Source organism: Malaclemys terrapin, chromosome 7 (assembly GCF_027887155.1).
Source record: "Malaclemys terrapin pileata isolate rMalTer1 chromosome 7, rMalTer1.hap1, whole genome shotgun sequence".
Taxonomy (NCBI): Eukaryota; Metazoa; Chordata; order Testudines; family Emydidae; genus Malaclemys; species Malaclemys terrapin.
In genome coordinates, this window is record NC_071511.1 from 123,401,160 (window position 1) to 123,420,304 (window position 19,145).

At 48.0% G+C, this 19,145-nt stretch overlaps 1 protein-coding gene across 1 annotated transcript in view; it reads right to left on the reverse strand.

Moving 5' to 3' along the window:
* The window catches only part of NEURL1 (neuralized E3 ubiquitin protein ligase 1), a 316,430-nt gene extending 311,531 nt beyond the window's left edge, over positions 1-4,899 (reverse strand). Inside the window, exon 1 of the mRNA XM_054033381.1 lies at positions 4,493-4,899. Coding sequence (XP_053889356.1) covers positions 4,493-4,577 — 85 coding nt within the window. The 5' untranslated portion in view covers positions 4,578-4,899. The remainder of the gene's footprint in view (positions 1-4,492) is intronic.
* Between the last annotated feature and the right edge of the window lie 14,246 nt (positions 4,900-19,145).

Genomic DNA, 19,145 nt, shown 5'->3' on the forward strand with positions numbered 1-19,145 from the left:
GAGGAGGAAGAGTTCAATATGTCTAGCCTGGCTAAGCAACTAAGAAGGGGACGTGATAACTGTCTACAGATATTTGAAAAGTGCAAACAGCAAGGGTGGCGCCCAATGAGGTGATGACTAGGAATAAGGGCATGAAATTAAGAGAAAACTGAATATGAATATCAGACAAAACTTCCAGGCAATGAGATGTGTTAGACTATAGAATAAATGCCTCCAAGAAGTAGTGGAGGCCCATCTTTTGGCACATTTCACGCTAATCTGGCCCTAGTACTAATAAACATACATTAGGCACAAGAATGGATCGGCTGTCTAAGAGATCTGTTCCATCTGCGGAATCTATGAGAGTAGATACAGCTAGAGTTTCTCCTCTCGGCTTTCTTTCAAACAGCCACACACACCTGGTTTGGTAGTTAACAGGAACCATATGAGAGACTAGCAGAGAATGACTCTCATGGACAGTAATAGCTTCTTGTTGTCTTTCTGGCCGTGTCAAGTGCAAATTGTCACCAGATGAACATAATCCTTTATCCTCCTTTAGGGAAGCACAATATATTATCTCCTATAAGTCCTTGGAGTATGGACCGTTCCTGGGTTACAAGTGGAAAGCATGCTGGAATGCTGTAGTTGAGCCCACTTCTAGCTTTCCACCACCCCACGCCCAAAGGAAAATGGTCCTCCTATCACTCTCTGTGGTTTTAGGATCTCAACATCCAAGGCATGGTGATCTGGTCAGGTCCTGGATGCCCTCATCTTCCACTGACTTCAAAGGAAGTGCTCAGTTCACATCATTATCCACAGGAAAAGGAAGGGGAAAAAGAAAAGTGGCTCAAGCATAGAGGTAGGAGCACATTTTAGGATCTATGGCTGATCTAATACAATTCCTTGAGCTTCTAAAGCATCTTCCACCTGATGCTCTCAAACACTTTGATAAACATAAATGAATTACGCCACATAACATCCCCATGCAGAAGGCATTATTATCCCTATTTTACAGATGGCGGAAGCAGACCAAGCAGACCACAGAGAGATGAAGTGACTTGCTCAATGTCACTCAGCCAGTCAGTGGCAGAGATGGGAACAGAATACAAGTTTTCTGACTCCAGGCCTGTGCTTTAACCACTAGATCACATCTCCCACATCGAAAGCTTCTATGAACATGCCTACTCACTGCTGCCAACTATTTTAGGAGTGACATCATCAGTGCAGAAGGGGGCACTAGTTTACATGGAAGAGGAGGGAGTTTAATTGAAGTCCAAGTTGAGAATAAACTAAAATGAACTGTCTGGTCTCAGTTTATGGTTTATAAATTGTAAGCTCTTTGCGGTGGGGACCATCATGTTTTTGCATGTGTGTTCATTCAGTGCCTGATATAATGGGGCTCTGAGCTGGCTGAGGTCTCTAGGCAATACTGTGATAGAAATGTTAATCAATAATAATAAAATATACTCCTGGTGTGATGCACAATCCTGGCATCCATCCTTCCGAAGCAGAGGCACTTGCAGACTGGTTTCCATAGAATAACAATCAGCTCATACAGGGCGTCAGGGAGGGAGAAGGACAGGTGCAATTTTAAAGTGTGGTTCTGCTCTGAAAGGTGACCCGACTGCAGACGCAGTCTGACAAACACACCACCTCAAATGCACTCAGTTTACAAGCAAAAGGATGATTATTCTAGCTGCCCTGGACTGTAAATTAAACCTGACATCTGAGACTCAAGCTGAGTTTTTTCCTCATAGTGCACCATCACCAGTAGCAAAGGTTCTGCAGGCCAAATCAGGCCTCAGGGACACCAGCGCAGCCCTCAAGGACGGCTCTAGAACCTCACGGTCTTCAATAGGTTTGCTCAGGACAAACTGTCTGGAAACTTAGCAAACAATTCCATGGGTGATCCACAAAAAGTAATAGAATCTGGCTCATTCTCTCGTAGCCGTGTTTGGTTTGGAGGGCTAATAGGAGTCAACAGTCGTCAAAACTGACTTTTGTCTCTCAAGTCAGTAGATCTGACTCTGAGCACATGCAGAGAGCAGATCTGTTGAGTATGGAGGTGCCATCTTTACAGAGCACAACAGCACTTTTAAGGCCTCAAAACTCTGACTTCAGATCTCTGAACCACCAGGCACAGCTCCATACAGTCATATAGTTGCCCCTGCTTTGGCAAGAGTGAGCCAAACTTTATCACTGGCACCAGGTCAAGGGGAGGTCACCTGCATAAAACAGCACGAGGGTGCTGATTTGGTGGCTGAAGGCTCTCTGTGGTTTCCAAAGCAGCTAGCTCTTTCTGTCCCTCACAAACTCAAATGTTCAGTCCAAGGTGTGGGGGGGGAAGAAGGGTACCTTCAATTAACATACATTTCCCAAAACGTTAAATGGCAGATATGTAACAAAACAGTGTGACATTCATACTTTTTGCTGCTATGCCTCTAAACCATTTTACAGCCACCTGTCAGATCTGATCAGACTTGTTTATTCTGCATGTAAATGTAGAACCTGAGGCCGTCTTGTTTCAGAAAAGACAGAAAAAAGCACATATTGTCCCTGGCAGTTGCTTGGTTTTTACAACGGCAATGTCTTGTTAACTCTTTATTCAAATCAAAGCGATTTTCACTGCTCTGTTACATTACAAAGTGCGAACAATTTTGCTTGCTGCATTGGCATGGATGGCAACTCAATTAAAATGGAAAATAAAACAAACAAAACATGCCGTGAAAGAAATAAATCAAGTGATTTATAAATAGCATCTTGGAAATCTCACATAAGCTAATGATAACGGATTAGAAGGCAGTGTCCCTTCTGGCTACAGTTTACAAATTCTTATCTGCTTAAGGTTGCTCTAGAAAGATTTCCAGCTGACCACATTACTCTTAAAGATAAACCCTTCCTGGCAGTTCACAATTGCATACCAACTACTACAGCATTGTGGGTGCCTTCACGTTTGCTTTGATAGGGGATGATTGGTCATTCTTTAGAGTTCAGTGGCCCCTGCTTGCCAGTCTAATTTTAAATACAGCAATTGTCTGCACTGAATTTCTGATCGATTCATCAGTCCATGATAGGACTGTAAACATTCTTGGACATCTTCTAGCAGACCCATTCAAAAAGCCTTGACAATAGCCCTCAGGTCATGCAACAACTGTTCCAAATTAGCCACTGCGGGGGGGGGGGGGGGGGGAAGGAGGGGAAGAATCTAAGTTCTCACAGAGGTATCAGAAAATCCTCCTATTTAATAAATATAAATATCATCATCATTAATCCATAGCACCTTTCAACTGTGGAGCTCAAACTCAGTAGAAAGGTGGGTGAACACTAGTTTCCCCTAGGGTGACCAGATGTCCCAATTTTATAGGGACAGTCCCGATTTTGGGGTCTTTTTCTTATATAGGCTCCTATTACCCCCCACACCTCTGTCCCGATTTTTCACACTTGCTGTCTGGTCCCCCTAGTTTCCCCATTTTACAGACTGAAAGCAAATTCTTTAGCACATGGCTTGAGGGGAAACAGCAACAAGTTTTAATGATGAAGAGAATGCCTATGGAAATCACTTCCTTCTTCCAGCATCCATTCTGTATGGGGTGGGTCTCTGACATACTCCCTTGACTTCATTCAGTGCCTTGGGATGTGACAATATGGACACTCAGGGGCCAATTCATGATTCTGCCCTGACTTATGCCCTCTCGGGGGGTAGCATGAGGGGAAAGACAGGGAAGAATGAATGCCACTGACTCCCAATCCTGACCACCTTACTCATGCAAGTCATTCCATCGGAGGTGGCCCTGGGAGTGCACAGCTTAGCTCAGAAATGGGATTTTAACATGATGAGTGGGGCTGAGGAAGAAAAATAATCCTGGCTCAAACTGGAATAGAAGCCCCAGATATCCTGTCGTTCTCCAAAATGGGGTGATGGTCCATCCCCCCAAAAATGACATTTCTGGGGTAACCACAAAGACAGCATGTGTCTCAAACATGCTGCCTCTCACTTTTGTTAAACCATCCTTCATGCATTATTCCCACTGTAGAGAATTAAAAGCCATAGACAAGGCCATCCCTGTCTGAATGAAGGGAAGGTGTGGAGAGGCATGGTGATAAAAATGGCAAATTGGGCCTGAATTGTTGGAGTATCAGTCATATGCCTTTAGTCACTGGGGTGAGAAAGCTGATTGCCTTGAGTGTCTAATCTTCTGCAAAGTTCATTGGCACCCATATGGTCTGAGCTACACATGTCCCTTCCCACCCCACTTGGGCTTCCTGGACTGAAGCCCTGGGGGAGAGTTTGTCAAATAGGTGCATACTAAGACAGGCATGTCAGGGGAGGGATCCTACCTCCCGAGCCTCTTTCGGACATAATGTGAGACTCCCTACAGAAAGAGGAAATGGGTTTAAAGACCAGTAGCACAGAAACTAACCATCAATGCAACCTCTTGCTCCACAGCCAGCCCCAACCCACCAGGGATAGCACCCTCCCTAGGCGCAGTCACACAGGATGGGGTACCCCTACCTTTGAGGTGCTGGTGGTGGACCCTGTGGAATCTGCTCTGGTTGCCTCTGGGCAGTGCAGGGATGCTGGAGAAGCTGTTACCCATGGCATCAAAGGCAGAAGAGAGCAAGCCGACAGCTGGAAGGCGCGTGTGTGGTGGGGTCCCCCTTCCTGGGGCCGTGCTGCCGGGTGGGTGCCTTGGAGAACCTGCAGCTCTGCTCTGCCTCCGCTGCGGCTTCTCCTTTCCCTTGCTGTCACTTCAGAGCTGAAATCCCCTTTTGTCTTCTCTTCCTCCTCCTCCTCATCGATGGGGATTACTTGGTTCCCGGGCTGCGGGGAGGGGGTGCCGGAGGAGGGAGCGCCTGCCTGCTTGGCTCCAATGCGGGGGGGGGCTCTGATCTTCCTTAGGAGCCTCTGGCTCTAATCCCCCCCTCCCTACGGCTCAGCCTCCGAGCCCTCCCCTGCTTCTCTCTTTGTGTCTCTGCTTCTCTCCCCCGCCCCCGCTTCGCCCCACAGATCGCACCTGGCCTCTGCAGTCCTGCCTCCCGCTCCCCTCCCACCCCCTGCTCCTCCGCCCCTAGCGAGCCGCTGCCGGGGCATCTTCCCCGAGCCCCTGCATGCTCCCCGCGGCCTGCGGGGGCGGCGGTCTCCCCCCAGCCCGTTGTTATGGTGACAGCTGTCTGTTCATACATGTCGCTAAGGGACCAGGGTCACGTGGGCCGGCCAGATGTGCCACCTCTGGAGCGGCGCGGGCTGGACAGCTGGGCCGCTCCCAGGCTGCTGCCCCCCCCCTCCCGCCCCCGCCCAGCGGCGCTTCCCCGGGGCCGCCCGGCAGGTGTAGCCCCATTGCCAACAGGTGCGGGGGGTGCACGGCGCGGCACGGCCGGGGCGGGGCGGGGCTGCTCCGCGGGAGCGGGCAGGGACTTCAGAGCGAGAGAGAGAGCGGGTGGTGTGTACACACCCCAGCCCGGTAAGTTCAGTGTGTGTGTGTGTGTGTACATCCAAAGACAGATCAGGTCAGAGAGAAAGGGGGGGGGTGTACCTGTGTGTTTACACACACCCAAGGACAGGTGAGTTTAGATAAGGTGTGTGTGTGTGTGCCCGCCCAAGGGCAGGGAGTGCAGAGTGTGTGTTTGTGTGTACACACCAAAGGACAGGTGAATTCAGGGGAGAGTGTGTGTGTGTGTGTGTGTGTGTGTGTGAGAGAGAGAGAGAGAGAGAGAGAATGGGGGTGGGTGGGTGTGTACACCCAAATGCCGGTAGTTCAGAGAGAAAATGCGTGTGTGTACACACCCAAAGGACAGGTGAATTCAGGGAGAGTGTGTGTGTGTGAACATGCAAAGGCAGGGAGTTCAAAGAGAGAATGTGTGTGTGTGTGTGTACACTCAACAGCAGGAAGTTCAGAGAGAGAAGGGGGTAGAGGATGGGGTGTACACCCAAGGGCAGAGAGTTCAGGGTGTCTGTGTATGTATCCACACAGGAGCAGGTGAGGTGTACGTGTACACACACAAGGGCAGGGAATTCAGAGAGCAGACAAGTGTGTGTGTATGGGAGTTCAGAGAGCAAGTATGTGTAGGCACAAGGATAGGAATTGTGTATGTACCTTCATACAACTAGGTGAGTTCAGAGTGTGTGTGTGTGTGTACACTACAGCAGTTGAATTCAGAGGGGGGGTGCAGTTGCCCATCGCAAGAGGCAAGTTCAGAAGGTTTGTGTACAGTATATACATTGTACACACACAATGTTTGTACATTCAGAGAATGTGTGGGGTCTATGTTTAGTGCCATGCACGCCTATGACACTTTATAAATAATAAAAATAACTAATGTACGTATGTGTATGTATATTTGTGCTTCTGTAAATACATGGGGGGGAACGTGTGAAAGTTGGGCCACTGGTGTATCTGTACAGTAATTAGGTGTCTCTCTGTGTGAGCACGCATGTTCTCAGGGCTAGTGCTCACACTTTCCAGTTGGTGCCCTACAGTCTGTGTCCCATTCAATTTATCATCATCTTTAAACCTTTTGAGAACAAAGCAGAATACACGGTATGTAAAAGAATATGATGGAAACAGAGCTGCGCTGTGCAGAGATATGGATAATTTTTCTCTGTTATTTTGAATAGCCATCATCACATTTTGACTTTTTCTATAAATAATAAATCTCCTACCAGGAGGAAAGCAGCTGAAGTTTCAGGTGGCTGCACTGGTTTTTAGAGTAGTGCTGAGTATTTTATACAGCAACTGATGTCTTTGAAACAGGATTTTAGGAAAGGAAGGATGGTCTTATTAAGGCACTGCACTGGAACACAGGGGATTTGAACTCTAACCCTAATTTTGCCACAGAATTTCTATGTGACTTGTCCCATCTATAAAATGGGGATAATAATGTTACCCTACTTCACAGAAATGCTGTAGGATAGATCAGCAGTGTCTGTGATGTTACAGTGAGGAGCACAGTGGGCAGGCCTATGAATATGCATTATACAAATTTCAGAGTAGCAGCCGTGTTAGTCTGTATCCGCAAAAAGAACAGGAGTACGAAAGCTTATGCTCTAATAAATCTGTTAGTCTCTAAAGTGCCACAAGTACTCCTGTTCATTATACAAATGTTAATCCATCTTCACAAATGGGGAAACGAGTGATTTGCCAAGGCCACCAACAAGTTGATGACAGAGCTAGAAATAAAACCTATGAGTTGCTGGCTTCTAACCCCTTGTTCAAGCCACAAGACCAGACTGTGTTTGATATAGGGATGTAAATATCATTTAAAAAGTTAACCGTTTAAATTATTAAAATTATATCATTTAAACGGTTAACCAATTAAAGGGAGAGGGGCTGGGGTTGCTCTGGCCGGCAAGGCAGAGACTGGGGTCAGCCGGCAATGGGGCTGGGGTCGGCTGGCTGGCTGGCTGGCCGGCCAGCGGAATGGGGCTAGGGCTGGGGCCCGGCTGGCATGGCTGGGGCCAGTGCGGTGGGGCTGGGGGCTGTCCGGTAGGGCTGAGGCTGGTACTGCGGGACCGGAGTCCGGCCGGTGTGGCAGGGCCGGGCTCCGGCTGCCAGGGCCAGGGCCGGGTGGTGTGGCCGGGGCCAGGGTCTGTCCGGCGCGGCAGGGCTGGGGTCCAGCCAGCACAGCGCGGATGGGGGTTAACGGTTAAGGTCAGTTAACTGCTAAGTCTAATGCTTACCAGTTAGCTGGTTAACATTTTACATCCCTAGTTTGAAAAGGCTAGAGGTACTCCTGATATGCTTTCTGAAGTGTGTACTTATTTTTTCCACTGGAGTTATAAGAATGTCAGGTCAAGGAACACCAAAGGCAGGTACATTACAAGACCATAACCCAAGGTAAGTCAAACTCATAGACTTCACTACTGGTGTATGGCAAACCTGTCATGATGGTGCATTGTCTACATCAGGTCCAAATTGGATGTGGAATGTATGTAACCAGTGCATTAAAACATGCTGGGCCAAATTCATGCCTGAATAATTAATGAAATAGATAGCTGTTTCAGATCCCTTCCCTTCTATTATCTCAAATGGGAAACATTTAGTTTGACTAATGAAGAAAGGATTGAAGTTTGGGTCACAGACAGATTTTCCCTTGAGTCTAAGATCTGCTCAGTGCAGAAGGGGTGTCATCAGGGAGTCAGCTACGGTTCCCAGGCTCAGTGGGCCATTCTGTACCAGCCCCTGCCTTGATACGAATTAGAGCAGCCATGGGGATGCTCTAACTCATACTAATATCATATGAGCTCCAAGGAATCATATGCTACCTGAGGACAAATCTACACTATGGCGCTACATTGGCGCAGCTGCACTGATGCAGCTGTGCCGCTGTAGCACATCTGGTGAAGACACTATGCTGATGGGAGAGTGCTCTCCCGTTGGCATAATTACTCTACCTCTGTGAGTGGAAGCTATGTCAGCAGGAGAGCATCACCCACCGACAGACATAGTGCCGGTGTGGACAGCACTTAGGGCAATGTAACTTACGTCACTTGGGGAGTGGCTTTTTCACACCCCTGAGCAACGTAAGTTACATTGACTTAAGCAGTAACGTAGACCAGCCCTCAGAGCAGACCTCCACCACATCCACTCCTTCCCCCAGCATATCCCCTTCACTGGGGTGTGGGGTGGTTGGCATTGGACCAGCCTCACTGGGTATAGGCCACCTGAGAGCTTCCCCACTGGGGAACTTCTCAGCTGGCCCATTATGGCCAGAATCCAAACAGCACAAAGGAGTTGGCTCAAAGTGTATTTAACTGCAAACCAAAACTTGCTCTACAGTCCTCACGGTTTATCTATCAATGTATATACATATTCATATGTATGTATGTATGTAACCCCTTTGGGGTTTACAGAGCATGACCCCTTTAAAACCTTGTCCTCAGGCAGAGGAAGTCCTGGCTGCTCCAGGGGGTGGAGAGAGAGGAAGAGCTACAGGGTAGATGTGTCTGTAGCTCCAGACAAAAGGGCTACCGAGAACACACCCTCACATATTGAAGCAGCCAAGAACCAGCCCAAAGCCTGGGAGGGACAGAGCTGCCGACCAGGGATACCCCAGGTCAGGAGCCAGGAGGAACACGGTGCTGGGGAGGAATCATCCGAGAAGGACAAACCAGAGCTGGATCTAGTATCGCTTTCACCCAGAGCTGTATGGGGCCCTGAGTACCAGGACTTGTGACCTTGCGTTGGGAATAAGGAGGGAGGCTGCAGGTAGCTAAGTTGGGAGGTTGTCACTCTGTGTGGATTTGCAGAGAGAAGAAAAGAAAGCACTGGAGGGGTTTCTTGGGGAAAGTTGACTGGCGCCAAAGATGACCAGGAGCACCTAAGACCAACTGCTGGGCTGGAACTTTGCCCAGAACTCCTGAACTCTGAGTGAAGATGCATTGCTCAGTGTCTGCCCTTTCATACTGTGGTACCACTGGGCCTGTGGGGCCTCGTGTTGGATGTAACCCTGTTTTACCACTTTCCTCCACACCCCCTACTGTCCCCATGTTGTTTTTCTTCATTCATCCCTCTGTAAATAAATATTTCCCTGTCTGATATTCATTGTACTATTTCAGCGTGTGTGTGTTCACTCCAGGGGGATTGGAACAAGTTCAGTTTAGAAGGCAGTTTCTCTGCTGTGTTCCTGTATGTGCCTTTTCTTGGCCGGAGCCACCTGCGGAGTGGATTCCATCTTGGCCGTGATAATTATATATGTATACACACATACACATTCATCACCTTCAGACTGGATTACTGTAACTCACTCTCTAGAGAGCTGAAAGTGATGTATTGCACAGACTCTGTCTCCGGCTGAAGTCGAATGTAACTGTCTGCCGAATGCATGTGAGCACGTCACCCATGTGCTTGGATCCGTTCACTAGTTCCCTCTTGGGTTTCCTTGTCAATTCAGTACTTTGGTCCTGCTCTTCGAAGCTCTATGGGTCACCACCCAGCTACATCAGATACAATGTATCCATCCATTACTTCCCAAGTCAGAGGTGCTTCTACACACACTCTCCCCTCCCCTCCTGGGGGCGGGGGGGAGGAGGAGAGAGAATCTCTTTAACCAGGGAAGGGGAAGAGCAGAAAACTCCATGAAATCCACTAGGGACCTCAGTATGCAGATTTAAGTTACCTGTGAAGTGCTTAGAAGCTATGGTGAGTGATGTTATAGAAAACCTATATGATATGACCATATTTTTGTTTTGTGTTTGTACAGCGCCTAGCACAATGGGGCACTGGGCCATGAATAGGGTGTCTAGGTGCTCCTGCACAAATAAACAGTATGTTAAAAAAATATACAAAAAACACAACTATCTTGAATACCCATAATTGGTTTAGATGCTTCCTTACTTCTACATACAGGCTCGCATGGAGCGCCTCAATAACCTCTCTACTATGTATTTACAGATGTCCCCACTGCCTATATAAACCCATGTGCAGTATCACATGGTGTAGCACAAGCTAAGACAAAAGAGGTCAGATTCGACAGCAAAGGTGTGCAACCAGGCCCAGGCATCCTCCCCAGCTTGATCCATTGCTGTGAAACCTCCCACCTCAGCTCCAAGCCAGTAGGCAGGAGTTACCACTGTGACAGGCATTCCTTAACACCACCTTGTCGCCAAGGGAAAACCTGGATGACTGTGCTCCAACCGCAGAAGTGGTTCAATGTCACGTCACTATATCAGTATAAAACGGTACAACAGATGCAAGTCTGCTGTCATTTAATATGTCATTTAAAAAAAAAAAGAGTTGTAGGTACTGAAGTTGCCTCCTCCTTTCTCCTCTCTTGATCTTTACTCACTTTTCTTCCTTTCCACTTTTTCTCTCTCTTATGAGCATTACAGCACGATCAGAAACTGGAGTAATGCACCAGCCTGAGGTGTGGCACACAATCAAGGAGCAGGCTATCGTTATTATTACGGCACCAGAACTGTAGCAAACACGTTTGTTAAGGCTGCAGAATAGTTTTGTTTACAACCTCCCCTCCCCAATTTTCACATACTTGTAAGTGTCTGAAACCTTCCCCTTTTTGGGTGAACTTTATCCTTGGCTTCCATCCAAAAGATTCATTTGTTTTTCCCCTCTTGGGAAAGTGTGAATAAAAGCCATTCACAATCCTTCTTGATTTATGGTGCATAAAACACATACATGAAATATCCCACTGTAAAGTTTATTGCCACACTTTATCCACCGGGTCATTCAAAAACCTGCTGCACCCTGAAACATGTCAGGTTAATAGTCCTCAGTGAGGAGAAGGTCTTTGACCTAGGTTAATAAAATGTGAAGTTAAACAAAATGTCTTTTTAAAAGAGATGCTCTAGCTCAAGCAGAAGTTATGGGCTTGATGCAGGAATCACCTGTGTTATGACCATTCAGACTATATTATCAGAAATGGTCCCTTCTAGCCTTGAAATATATGAAAATTATTAACTTTGCAGTCAGTGGAGTTACACTGAGGATGAATTTGAACCATTGGCTGTATAATTCCACACCAGCCCAGTTCACAGAAATTGCATTATGAATAAAGTATACATCCTATTTATTGACTTCCCTTTTTATTTTCTCTCTAGCAAACAAAGAAGTGGCTATAAGGATCAGAGAGCTTGTCTAGATGAACACTTAGTTCACGGCAAGTGGGGGTGTAAATCAAAGTTCCCACTAATTTTTCACATCCATGTGCAGAATGAATTTTGTTATGTGCACCAATATAGAGGTGATGTGAGGCAGGGTGGGGCTGAGGGGTTCGGAGTGTGGGAGGGGGCTCTGGGCTGGGGCAGAGGATTAAGGTGTGTGGGGAGGTGTGGGCTCGGTCTGGGGGTGTGGGCTCTAGGGTGGGGCCAGGGATGCGGGGTTTGGGATGCAGGCTGCTGGGGGTTGGGGCTGTGGGGGAGGCACCTCTCATTGCCAGCAGCAGCTCCGGAACCCCTATCCCTCAGAATTCACTACCCCTGGACCACTAGGGTATCAAATTCTGCTGGGTAAGCAAAGAAGGCCATTCTTACATGGAGGTAACTGCTACTGGTGGGAAAATGTGCTAGTTGCAGTTTGTGCCACAACACCAGCAGCAGCTCCAGAGAAGAGGTGCCTTTCCCCACCGGGAGGAGCTCCGGGGCCGGGGGAGAGGTGCCTCCCCCCGTCGGCAGGAGCTCCGGGGCTGGGGGAGAGAGACGCCTCTCCCCCAGAAGCCCTGCACCCCCCAACTTGCTCCCCGCCCCCCACCCTACCTCTCTCCTCTTCAGGCCCCTGTGGCTGCACGCTTGCCCGGCCCTTTATAGCCTGCTGCATGGCCATGCAGCTTAGAGGGTACTTAGGTGTAAATCTACAATGCACTAATATGCTGTGCACTAACTGTCCATGTGCCCCCCACTAACATGCACTAAAATTTCCCTAGTGCACTTCAATCTACTCTGCTTCACACCAGGAGTAGGTCAATGTGAACTGGGGAACTTTTCATGTGAGGTAGCAAGGTCCACAGGACCACACGTACAGTTAATGCACAGCAAATTAGTGCACTGTAGATTTACACCCCAGTTTGCCCTGCACTAACTGTTCATCTAGACAAGCCCAAAGTGTCTCATTCATTTAAAGCCTCCCAAATTTGGGGTGAAATTGACCCCATGTAGAGGGCCAACATAAAGCCCCTACCCTGTCTTTATTTAAATCCCTCTTAAAGATCCACTTCTGGTGAACTCCTTACAGGGAATCTAGTTGACTGGTACAACAATTCCATATTTGTTTCTCTCTTCCCCTAACCGCTGTCTGTTGTCCATCTCTGTCCTTAGGCTGAATTGCACAAGGTGTGGGTAGGGACTGTCCTTTCTCTGAATGTCTGGAAAAGCCCTGGCACATTGTGAGTTCTACCATATAAATAAATAATAATGCTGCACTTATCTGAAATGGAAAATTCTCTTTTACTTAGATAGAGAAGATCCTGAGAAACAAAAGCTACCAATTGTTAGACCTGCATGCACTTGCATAATCCATATAATAGCACAGGGAGCAGTTCAATGCAGTCATCCATTAAAGTAAAGGCACTCATGCATAAATCATATCATATATACTGCTTATGATGCACTTTTACCTCCGCTTCTAGGAATTTAGGGTAACTTTACTACACTGTGGTCCCAATACCACAGGATAGTTGACTGCCCTCCACATCCTTTGATTGCACCCCGGGAACCGTGTGACTGAGGTATTATCCCCATTTTACAGATGGAGAAACTGAGGCAGAGAGCTGTTTAAAATAACATGGCATAGGCCATAAGCTAAGTCTGGGGCAGAGCCAAGATTAGAACAGGGGAATTCCTGCCTTCTCTACCAGTGTTCAGTCCACTAGACCCTGCTGAATTCAAAAGCCTATACATTTAATTCCTTCCCCGATGAACCTGATCAAGATTGGCAATAGAAGTCAGGGGTTTGCTTTGTGTGTACCGGTTAAATCCCTGGAAGCAGAATTGAATAGAAGGGAGAATACACACAGAGTATAGATTTGCAACCTGGGAAGCGGGAGAGAGAGGACACTAGCCCCAGTGCTAGACATTCATTGGATCCAGGGCCAGCGCTTCCATTTAGGTGACCTAGACGGTCGCGTAGGGTGTCAGGATTTGGGGGGCGGCATTTTGCTGCTCTTGGCGGCAATTCTGCGGCGGGGGGTCCTTCCGCGCTCCGGGTCTTCAGCGGCAATTCTGCAGTGGGTCCTTCACTCGCTCCGGGACCCACCGCCGAAGTGCCCCGAAGACCGGGAGCACGGAAGGACCCCCGCCTAGGGCAGCAAAAACCCTGGTGCCGCTCCTGATTGGATCTAGTGGCTAGGCTGAGCATTAAGTGCTCCTAAGTCCTAAACCAAATGCCCGAATGATAAACGTCCCATTTAATGGGTACCAAAACCGTCACCTGAACAGCTTACGTTTGATGTAACAAAGCTTAGGGATCCCCCAGAATTTATGTTAAACCCTTTCCCCTATCTCCTCCCAAAATGCCAAAAATGATGTCAAGAACAACCAGGTTTAAGAATAAAGCTTTTGTCTATGGTTAACTGAACATGGAAGAAAATAACAGTTGTGACGTTCTTGCTTGGAGCCATAACAATGTAGACACAGGGTTAACTGGCTTCTTGCTTCACACAGCAAAAAGTGCTTCGATGCAGCCCATAGCTTAGAAGCCGCATTAGATTGCAAATTTTCCTGCAGTGACATCAGGACTTTTAGCTGCATGAAACTTGCATTGCAGCATCACAGCATGCACACATGCAACCTAGACATCAGAAGAGTGTGCTGCCGCCAGATGTCACACTGCTGAAATGTATGCAGGCCTTGATGTCAAAGTGAAATGGGGGAAATCCAAGCTCCAGTATCACAAATCTGGATCGGAGAATGATAGGGCAGTGCCCCTGGTCAACAGTGAACTCCTCTCTTTGCAGCTCTCTGTGCGTAGCCAGGAAGCGGATATAGATCAGAATGCTAGGTTGTCTCACCTCAGGCATCCAGAATTAGAGGACTCTTCTGAAAGTGTCAGACAAGCTCTGTGCCTCAGTTTCCCCCTCTCTGCCCTGACAGACTCATTAATATTTGTAAAGCACTTTGAGGACCTCAGCGAGAAGGTACCAGTGAATAGCAAGGTGTTATCTGTAAGGGATGGTGGCAAGGAACTTGCTTTTAGGTTTCTTCGTGGTGAAAAGTGAGTGCTTGGTCACTTCTGTTGCAATACACACGCGTATCAGTTTTGCGTGAGGGAGGTGGGAGAACGTTCCATCTTCCATAAGATGCCAACAGGACTGTGTGGAGACTTGGAAAACAGGCTCCCCACAGAGCATCTATGACCAACTTGATGTTTTGGCTCAATAACCTCAGCAGTTCTCTCATCCATCATCATAGGGTCTCCCCCTGGGTTGAAGCTGCTACCTAGGAATTTACCCCATCTAAGGGTAGAATAAATAATACAATAATGATAGTAATAAAGCTAAGCACTTACTGGGCACTTTATATGGTCAAAACTCTTTAAGAACATTTATCAATCCCCATAAAACCCCTGTGTGGTAGGTAAGCACCCTCCCCCCCCCAATTTTACAAATGGGGAAACAAGACACAGAGAAGTTAAGGGGCTTAACCAAAGCCACCCAGGTAGACAGTGTTGGCATCAGAGCTCAGGAGCCCCTGCTAGATACACTGCTCCCTTAGACCATGCGGCTGCTCTATTTTTCCCACCTGGTAGCGCCTTCATTACACCACCTTTCAGGCGATCACAATCCACATTTGAGATAGTGCTTTTTAACTTGCGCTCTTTGTGGGAAGCCTCACCGCATGCTGACCAAGATGGAGGTGGTGCACGGGCTGTGGCAATCCGTAGCTGAAGCCTGGACAAATCCGGACAAGCCATATTTCAGCACTGCCAAGGAGATGCCATTTCTGCTGTATAGCTCGGCTCAGCCCCATGGAGCCAATGGCTGGTTTCACTCTAAAGGACAGCTCTTATGGCAGCAAGCCTCCTGTGGATTTGAACAGGAATGTTGCCAGTCAGTCTACTGCAGAGGTGAAAGTAAGCCAGTACGCCCCGGTACGGTGTACCGGCAAGAGCTGGTATGGAGCCCCAGACCCTTTAAATTACCACCAGAGCCCCACTGCTGGAGCCCTGGGGTAGGGCTGCAGGGCTCTGGAGGCTATTTAAAAAGTCCAGGGCTCCCGCTGCTTCTACCGCCCCGGCCCTTTAAATAGCCACCGGAGCCCCACCGCCAATACTCCAGGGCTCCTGCGGCTATTTAAAGGGCCGGGGCGGTAGAAGCAGGGGAGCCCCGGGCCCTTTAAATAGTCCCCGGAACCCTGGGATAGTGGGGGGCTCCAGGAGCTATTTAAAGGGCCCGGGGCTCCAGCTGCCTCTGCCGCCCTGGTCCTTTAAATAGCCACGGGTGTTAAAGTTGCAAATGAATTTTAGTTCTGCTATTTCTCTTTGAAGTCTATTTCTGAAGTTTTTTTGTTCAAGTATAGCTACTTTTAAATTGGTTATAGAATGTCCAGGAAGATTGAAGTGTTCTCCTACTGGCTTTTGTATGTTACCATTCCTGATGTCCGATTTCTGTCCATTTATTCTTTTACGTAGGGACTGTCTGGTTTGGCCAATGTACATGGCAGATTTAAAAGTAGCTATACTTGAACAAAAAAACTTCAGAAACAGACTTTCTGGAAATTCTCCTAGAACTGACACCTCCTCATCTATTATTGGGAGTGGATTACATCCACCCTGATTGAATTGGCCCTGTCAACACTGGTTCTCCACTTGTGAGGTAACTCCCTTCTCTTCATGTGTCAGTATAATGATGGGTATATCTGTAATTTTCACTCCATGCATCTGAAGAAGTGGGTTTTTTACCCACGAAAGCTTATGCCCAAATAAATCTGTTAGCCTTTAAGGTGCCACCGGACTCCTCGTTGTTTTTGTGGATACAGACTAACACGGCTACCCCCTGATACTTAACACATTTAATAGATTCACAGATATTTATGATAGAAGGGACCATCATGATCATCTAACCTGCCTTCCTGCGTAACACATAGGCCAGAAAATTCCACCCAGTGATTCCTGCATCATGCATACCTGGGGGCTGATCTAGAGCCTCTCTCAGAAAGATATCCAAGGTTGATTTACAGACGTCAAGTGATGTAGAATCCACATCTCTAGATAGCAATTGCTCTAATAGCAATCACCCTCCCGGTTAAAAATGTCCATCTTACTTCCCATCGTAATTTGTCTAAACTTCAACTTCCAGGAATTGGATCTTGTTATGCCTTCCTCTGTTAGATTAAAGAGACCTCTGCTCAGAAACCTACTCCCCATGTAGGTATTTATACACCAAGATTGAGGCAGCTGAAAATATTCTGTTTAGCATGCTTGATTTCACTTGGTCACTGGATATTCTCTCAAGCAGAGTGTACAAAAGATACCGTATGAAGCAAAAGTAATTGTGCAGGATAATAGGGCAGACTGGAGAGCAGAAATAAGGAGACAAGAGAGAAGTGCATAGGGAGACAGAGCAGCTGGAGTTGTGTGTAAATTCCCGTGCATTACATAAAGGACTCAGGCTACCCGTTAGCTACCTCCGTTAATACAGGTATCTCCTTTATATGTACTGGAGAGCTGCCGTGGAGACAGATGCAATACTGCTGTGCGTTTTACTTTATCATGTTGGGTAGGGTTACCATACGTCCTCTTTTTCCCGGACATGTCCGGCTTTTCGGCAGTCAAACCCCCGTCCGGGGGGAATTGCCAAAAAGCCGAACATGTCCGGGAAAATGGCAGCTCTGCTCCTCCCCGACTCTTCGGCTCTGTTTAAGAGCCGGGCTGCCCGAGCGCTACCGGCTTTGGGCAGCCCCGTGCCTCCAGACCCTGCGCCGCCAGAGCCCGGGAGGGGAAGTGCCCAGCCTCCAGACCCTGCGCCCCCGGCTGGGCGCTTCCCCTCCCAGGCTCCAGCTGTGCTGGGGAAGCGCCGGCTGGGGGCGCAGGGTCTGGGGGCTGCCCGGCAAACCCTGAAGCCGGTAGCACTGGGGCAGCCCTTTCTCCCTGGCTGGGAGTGGAAGGGAGGAGGGGGCGGAGTTAGGGTGGGGAAGGGGCGGAGTTGGTGCGGGGCTAGGGGTGGGGAAATGGGCGGGGCCAGGGCCCGTGGAGGGTCCTCTTTTTTTATTTATGAGATATGGTAACCCTAATGTTGGGTATGTGCGACATTGGGGTCCACCCAGACCAGTAAGGGGTTCTGTCACTGCCTGCACTGTAACCTTGGGGGCCTTTGTGCTGTACAGCTGTGGTTCAGAGCCCTGACACCAGTAGCCAGGTCATACGCAGAAAGTCTCAACCTGGCTCTTACCAGCCCAGTTACTCTTTGCAGGGAGACACCAACAGCTCTTCCAGTCCTGAGTCCCCCCCACCCCCCAAATGCATACTCCCTGGGTTCTTAACAACCAGACACTCTGACCATTCCCCTCTGGTTCGTCCCTGTCCCACCACCCCCAAGGCACGAAACCAGCTCCCCAGATACCAGTTTACTTTGGAACAACACTTCACACAGTTTGCACACCAGAGACCTACATGGGGTAAAAAAAAAAAAAAAGCTTACTAGAAAAAACACAGATCCAAAAAAGAAATCGTATGGGGGGGGGGAACAAACATCTACAAGTTACACTGAACATGAACGTATAGACACAACCTCAGGCTTTACCTGTCCATGTTAGATAAGATTCCTCTTCTAATAATATTGCCTTAAAACAGTTCCACAGCATAGCCCCTAGCTATGGGTGGGGGGGAGGGCAGAGAAATTCAGCATTCACTGACAGCTTCTTGCTTGGAGACTGTCCCTCAGGTTCTGGATAAAATATGTCAGCCCCAGGCCTGCCTTCAAAAGGTTCCCCTACACACCACCCCCAGGCCACATGACTCCTGATTAGTCAGAGTGAAGAAATTCCCTCATGACTTGATGTTTAAGATATTATTTTCAATTTCAAGTTGTCTCAATGTCTTTTCATTAACTCTAATGGTCCATCATTGTCCTTTCCTGGGCTGGACATGGATGGCTACCTGAAGCTGGTTTTGTGTAAGAAACTGGTTTGGAATGTGCCCTTCCCTGCTTGACTGCTGATTGCTCACTGCCCTGTTGTGAGGTGGTGCTGAAAGTTGCATCACAGATGAGGCACACAGATTTCTATAAACCCGAATACATGAATTCATAACCAGCCTGTATATACACCTCAGAATGACCATCAAATTCAGAATATTGCAAGTTTTCATAAAAGACCTCACTCAATATGTTTTCATAGTACAAGAACAGAGCAAATAGCTTATTTTTGAGGTGAAAACTTTTTTCTTTCTCTTGGGGTGTCTGGACCATGATTGTCAGAGTGTCCTTTTAAAGCAGCTGCTTATCCATTGCTTCATGGGGTTTAAGATCTCAGTTTAACTCTCAGTCCCTGGAGGAAAAACAGTGACACACACATCCAGCACAAGTTCTCAGCCACAGTGTCCCAACCCACCTCATGAACAACCCTTCATCATGCCAGACAATGTGACTGCGGCTTCCCCAGGGTCCTCTCCAGTCAGTTTTCTGGGGTCTATCAATTGTAGTTGCTGTTTCTATAGAAGCCATTCAAGAGATTTCTCAGCTAATCACTTCCTTTGGGCAAGATAATTTCCATTTTAATGAAT